Genomic DNA, 6,927 nt, shown 5'->3' with positions numbered 1-6,927 from the left:
CTTGTAATAATTTGTTTGCAAGTATGCAGCGGCAATTGCAGAGGTCACAACTCGCAAGCGACGATGACTAACACGTCTCTAATAATTCAACACAGTGAATTGGTCTTCTCCCTACAGCAAAAGGAATCTTTGAAACAAGACGTGCACAAGCACACAACTGTAATTACTCACATGGAAATCCTTAAAAAAAGAAAAAAATGTACTAGCCTTTTTCTTAGAAAGAATAATCTAAGGCGATTGAAATATAGGCGTGAAGAAATATTACAATCATTTAGTAGTATATATACGTTTTGTTCCATAACCCAAACAATAAAAGATACAATAATGATATTCCGATCTGAGTCCTTGTGTTACCTTTGCTTCCGTGCTCGTGTGTTGCGCCTTGGACTCTTGTCCAGGCTGCACGGCAGGGGTGTGTGTGGCCCCTGTTCTCCTTTTGTTCCTGAGCTTCTAAACTCTTTTTTTCTTAATTGAAAGGCAGAGCTCCTGCCCAATTTTTTCAAAAAATGATATTACCGTGGAGACTGAACTCCTAAGCATGCTGAGTCATTCATGCTGACATACGCATTACTGAGCTCGATTTCAAAGCAAGCGTTCGGAGATCCAACGAGCAAGGCCCTCAGCTCCTCGTCAGAAGTTTCCTGCCCCCAGGGATGCTGCGACTGATTCCTAAACCTGCCAAGCTCGTCTGCAACCTCTCTCATGGATGGCCTCTTCTCGCTAGCAATCTCCAGGCATCGCTTCGCTAGCTCCGCCACATGCTCGATCAGCTCGATGCTCTCTTCTCCTTTTATCTGTTCGTCCAGTATCTCTCCAAGCCTGTTCTCACTCACGGCCAGGAGGAAATGTGCCGAGAGATTTTTCTCCTCATCGATTGCCTGAAGGTTCGTCGCCTTCCTGCAGGTAAGCAGCTCGAGCAGGACGACGCCGAAGCTGTAGACGTCGCTCTTGCTCGTCAGCTTCGAGGTCTGCATGTACTCCGGGTCGAGGTAGCCGTAGGTCCCCTGGACGAACGTGACGAACTGGGCCTCGTCCGTCGGAGCCAACGTCGAGGCTCCGAAGTCCGAGACCTTGACGGTGTAGCTGTCGTCGATGAGTATGTTGGCCGATTTCACGTCGCCGTGGATGATCGGCGGCGAGGCCCAGGAGTGCAGGTAAGAGAGCGCTTCGGCGGCCTCCTGCCCGATCTTCAGGCGCGTCGCGAAGGAGACGCATGGCCCGCCAGGGGGGTGCTGCCGGCCATGGATGAGCTGGTACAGGGTGCCGTTGGGGACGAACTCGTAGACGAGCATCGGGACCTCCACCTCGAGGCAGCAGCCGTAGAGCTTGACGACGTTCCTGTGGTTGATCTGGGACAGGATGAGCATCTCCTTCCCGAACTCCTTCTCCTGCCTCTCGCTGATCAGCTTGCACTTCTTTATCGCGACTGATCTGTTGTCCTTTAGAGTTCCCTTGTAGACAGTGCCATTCCCTCCCTTGCCGAGCACATTCCGCTCGTCGAAATTTCCAGTCGCCTCTTCGAGCTCTGCTTTGGTGAACAGTGTGAAGGACAGCCCCTGTTTTGACTTCATCTCCTCTAACAGCAAGAGCCCCCCGTGCTGCTTGAAAAACCTCTTCTTCACAGCGGCAAGGCTCCTCTTCTGGTGGAACAGGTAGGCGCAAAACAAGATCACTACTAGCACGACTGCGGCAACGCTGACACCTGCAGCAAGGTCGCAGAATCAGATGGGGTCCAGGACATGGGCAAGTAATTCAGGTAACTGAGACGACCTACCGGTCAAAAAGTTCTTAGATTGGTTGATGTGTGTGCAACGCCTTTGTCGAGGATCATACACTGTTTTATGCGGACAAGTGGTGCAATTGAATCCTCCTTCAAAATTGTGGCACGTTCCATTGCATTTGTTTACTATAAGGCACTCATCGATATCTGCAGCAGCAGCAGCAGCGTACTTTAGTGATATAGAAATTAACAAAATGAAGATGATACCAACTGTTGAGAATTTAGGCTTTCTTCAGATAACTAGAAATTTCCATGTTAATTGAAGAGGGTGTCTGATTTTTTTTTTTACTCCACGTGAACTTGGAACAGATTCCTATAACCGTATGTGGATGTAAAAAAAAGAAAGCATGACTTTATCTTTTTTTTTCTCGCTGGAAAAAAACAAAGAAAGACATCGAGTATCCCACATTTGGGGGGCCAATTGAATCTTTATGCAGACACAATTTTATGGAAAGATTTGTTCTCGCCAGTAATCCAGAGTGACTTTTAGTTTTTGTCAAAGTTCTTACTAAAGCGCAGACCCAAATCCTGATTGTTAAGTGATAGCACCATGTAGTAGCAAAAATATAAGTGGCATGTAAATATTGAACGACAGCTTTAGTATCCAATCCACTGTCTTATTACGGTTAGTGATGGGTAACAGAAACAAGCGATGTGTTTAGGCATTGCTATTCAGTGAAGTATGGAAAGTCAAAATACAGAGAAGGATTCTGCTCTCCGGACAGCCTAATAGTTTCAGAGATTAGACATGCAAGACTCAGTGGCTAAGTGCTGAGCTTATTCTCTTCGGGAGGGTTATTCATTTTTTCGAGTTGACTGATTCATGCAGCATAAGTTTCCGAAGAATGCTCTAAACTTGAAATATCTCAAAAATTATGACTCAGAGCATAAATTTACCAGGATCAAAAGCTCTTATTGAAAAGAAAAAATTGAAACTGAGGGATAACTTGCTCCATCACTAAGTATGAGTAATTTCCAAAGTGCAATAACTATCAAACTAGAATGGTTAGGATAAATAACATATACTCCTTCTGTCCCAAATTATTAGTTATTTTAGTTTTTTAGATTCATAGACTTTACTATGCATCTAATATATATGTAGATGCATAGTAAAAATTATGAATCTAGATAAACCAAAATGACTAATAATTTAAGATGGAGAGAATAAGCAGAGAGACAGAGAGAGAACCTCTACAGCCATGCGGTATATATGGATTCCCCTCAAAGCCCGGCGCACATTTGCATCGATAACCAATGTTACCATCTGCTGAAGTGACACCCAAACATGCACTATAGTGGTCAACACATCCATATGCCGAGGAGTTCTTCCGTGCCTCCTCACAGGTCAGATTGGCAAAAACCCATTGCACAGAGGATGATACCATGGAACCGATATACATGCCAGATTGCTTCGGTGCCTCCACTATAAAGATCTGCCGTGGAGTGTACGTGATGCCCACAATCCCCTCATCGATATCGATATGTGTCACCTGATGCCCGGCATCAAACTGGAGACTGGGAGATGTCTCATTTGTGCATTTGAGCTGAAATTCCTTCCTTGCTGAACAGCCTTCTTCCAGGCCAAAAGGGAAGGGAACACTGATGTTACCACATGATCGAAGGCAGTTCACCTTTTGTGCACCAGAGGCTGCTTGCACTGCAGGAGTCACGGTGAACACAAGTAAGAGAAGATATGATTGTACTACTAAATTGAACAGCCTCATCTCCACGAGTGAAGACGCTGTCTAGTTCCTGAAACACCAGCAAAGGAGAAGGAAGATTTGGGGGAGGCGGGCACGAATGTAGGCATGGTCTGCCTACTTTGTATGGTCTGGACTCTGGACAATGGAAAACGACCTGACACTGGCTGTGTTGACTGGTACAAGGGAAGACGGCAACTGCCAGAGTGCGCACGGTAAAGCTGAGGTCCCCAAAAACAAAGCATCCAAAATAACGGGTACGTGGCTTTTCAGCACCCTAGCCATCATATATATATATATATATATATATATATATATATATATATATGTTGGAGGAATTTTATTGTAATTGGAATAAACGAGAGCAGTTCATCCCAGTAAAACCAATGGTTGAGATATAGTAAAAAGTAAAAAAGAACTACCTAGAAAAAGATACCAAATCTGTGGATGCGTGCGGCACCAAATTAAATAGATGGCGATATATTAATTTATTGTTTAAATTCACATATCATATCAACAGTGATCAACTAAAAATAGTACCGGATGATACCGCCTGTAACCTCTACCACCAGTCAATAATTCCGCGGGGTACCTTCCAGCAATTTTCGCGTTTTCTAACGTAGCCCTCAACCATATATCCCTAGCACCCTGGTCCCGGATTTCTTCTGGCTTCCAATCTGCCGGTCAATAATGGCGGATCACGTTGATTGAGGAATTGGCCATGCATACATAATTACATATCCTGGACGAGTTGTTCTATGGACAGTGAGCGACGACGACAGGCTTATTGCTACCAGCCGACAGCCGTAGTGGGAGGGAACTATTGTTTGCTTTCTTCCGGCAAAATTCAATGCTTTGCCTTTCAGTTGAATGAACTTTTGGACGAGCCGTAAACCAACCAACCAAAAGACAGTCAAGAACTCAAGATAGCAGCTAAGCATTCGTAGACCTGTATGTAGTCTCTCTCTCTCTCTCTCTCTCTCTCTCTCTTATTTCAATTTCATCAACCTGTATGTAGTCTAATTCAATTTCAATTGTACATTTGCTTAACTTGTCATGATATTGTTGTGTGCGTGGACTTGTGAACATGCTTCGGTACAGTGGTTAGGGACTTGCTTAGCTTGGTCGGAAATAAGAGCTTGTTATGTTATTTTTTGCTACTATTTTGTGTTGAAAGTGGAGGGATTGCAAGGGTATTGTGAGATATTTTAAATATACTATAATTTTTTACCAGTATTTATAATTATTTGGAAATTTTAATATTTGTATTACTAAATTTTTGCTACTATTTTGTCACTAGGGAACGTTGCATCCACATCATTTCCGCCCTATAAAAGAAGCTCATCCATGTGCTCTGTTAGGTGACGTAGAACCTTTTCATCAACCAAATCACCTTTAATACAATCATCTTCAATTTTCTTTCTAAGAGTACTAAGCTCCTTATTTACTGAACCGAACTTATCCCTGCTCCATCTTTGAAGCTTTACCATAACATTCTTGAGTGACAAAACAATCTGACCCAGATTTCCACCACGTGAAGAGTGCAACCAAGCCTCTTGTATGACATCTGAAGGGTTTTGTCTCGCTCCCACATGATTTCATATCTTGCTGGTCTATTTTTTCTTAAAACCTTACTTCTTGCTTGAACTGTAACAAAATTGGGAAATGATCTGATAGGCAAGAAACAAGATGTTTAAGCTGTGCCAGACCAAATATATCCTTCCAAGCATTATCTGCCACTTCCCTATCCAAACAAACTTTTTTTTTGAGGGTCAACGGGGGGGGGGGCACCTGAATATATTGATGGGCCTTTTGAGCAAGCCAAATGCTATTACATCATGTTTGAGAAATGTGGGAAAAGCGGCCTAAACACATTATGTCTCCCTTCTCGTTTATTGCTACAAGTATATGGAGTGCCTGTAAAGCCCAAGTCAGTTAGCTCACAAACATTAGTGCCTCCCGGAAATTCGCCATTTCTTGCTCGCACTTGCGAGTTGTAGAAAAATGTTCAAAAGCCCACATAGCTTCATTAAAATCTTCCATCACCAACCAAGGTAAATTAGAAAGTTTTTTTAGTCGCATAAATAATTCCCACATATGCTTCCTGTCCTTTACTCTTGGCTCACCATACACGAAGGTAAGTCTCCATGTAGGTGCTTCTTGAAATAACCTCACCTCCAGATCCATTAGTGTTACATCCACTGATTCATGACAAAATACGGCAAAGCCACAACTCTTTCCGACATTGTCCACTGCTACAAAGTTCTTTAGACCCAGCCTCCAACGAAGATGACCTAGTCGAAACACCACGTTGTCTAGTTTCTGCAAGAAAAATAGTTTTGGGGGAATTAGCCTTAACAGAACATATGAGTTCTTGTTCTGGTCCTTGTCGCGGTTACTAGCCAGATGGTTAATTTATTTTCAAAACTAGGCGTATAGCCCGTGCATTTGCATGGCTAGTATTGAAAATTCAAAAATCCGCATGTCGTTGTATCCTTACTTAAAGATTATACTATTTTTTTACCATACATCACCATGTTCATTATCGTAAATTATGTCTTATTATTGGTTAAAACAATTCAAATATGATCTATTATGCATATAATTATTCTTATTTTCATTTTATTTTGATTGATTGTTGTTATCTTTAGTTTTTATTAATAGTATATGTTTGTAACTGATACATAGTTAAATGATATTTTATATTTAATTTTTTATAATGGCATTGGTGGGTGATTTTTAATTAGGCACAGGAGTATTTTAGGCTAATTTTTATCATAATGGCAGTGGTGGGTAATTTTTATTTTTCTATTTTCTCCGATTAACGTGGAAATTTCTATGCATTGAGAGCGAATGTGGAGGCTATGTTTGTTGGCCAAATAATAAGATAAAATAGTTTTGGAGGAATTAGCCTTAATAAGATTAAAAAATTAAATTAGCTTTTCAAGATTATAAAAGAAATGATGAAAGTCTTAACACAATTAGTTAGTATTTTTGGAATTTAATTAATGAGTTGAATCTATAATTAGTTAGTATTTAATCTGATATTTAGAAAACAACTAAACTAATAATCTATATTTCACAAAACCTTTATTGGAGTTTCTAATATTAGAAAAGAATTATCTAAATCCTTAAGCCAAATGGACCAAAAGTCCAAAGTTAGATGAGCCACATTAGGCATTCGGCCCATGCAAAAGTTCCTAGAAATATCCAAAAAAGAGAGGCTAAAAGCCTTAGTAGGCCCACTGACACTGCAATAAAGGAAAAGGGCCCAAAATCACCGTGTGCCTCAGGCAGGATTGGGCCAAATCACGGTCCAATCGGCCACCGCGACCTGGCACGGCACAGGTGCGCAGACCAGAGATCCTATATATTTTCCGGAAGGTAAAATCTTATATAACTTTTGCTTTAAGATTTGTGCGCATGTACAGATCCAATAGCTGCAAA

General features: G+C 41.6%; 1 protein-coding gene across 1 annotated transcript; it reads right to left on the bottom strand.

Moving 5' to 3' along the window:
* Positions 1-208: 208 nt before the first annotated feature.
* LOC120677591 (putative wall-associated receptor kinase-like 11) lies at positions 209-3,600 on the bottom strand. The gene is made up of 3 exons (XM_039958744.1): positions 2,970-3,600; positions 1,775-1,927; positions 209-1,702 (listed from the first exon to the last, which is right to left on the bottom strand). The coding sequence occupies exons 1-3, from the start codon at positions 3,502-3,504 to the stop codon at positions 513-515; spliced, it is 1,878 nt and encodes a 625-aa protein (XP_039814678.1). The 5' UTR covers positions 3,505-3,600; the 3' UTR covers positions 209-512.
* Positions 3,601-6,927: the final 3,327 nt, after the last annotated feature.

This window comes from Panicum virgatum, chromosome 6N (assembly GCF_016808335.1).
Source record: "Panicum virgatum strain AP13 chromosome 6N, P.virgatum_v5, whole genome shotgun sequence".
Lineage (NCBI taxonomy): Eukaryota > Viridiplantae > Streptophyta > Magnoliopsida > Poales > Poaceae > Panicum > Panicum virgatum.
This window is presented reverse-complemented; position numbering and strand designations above follow the sequence as displayed.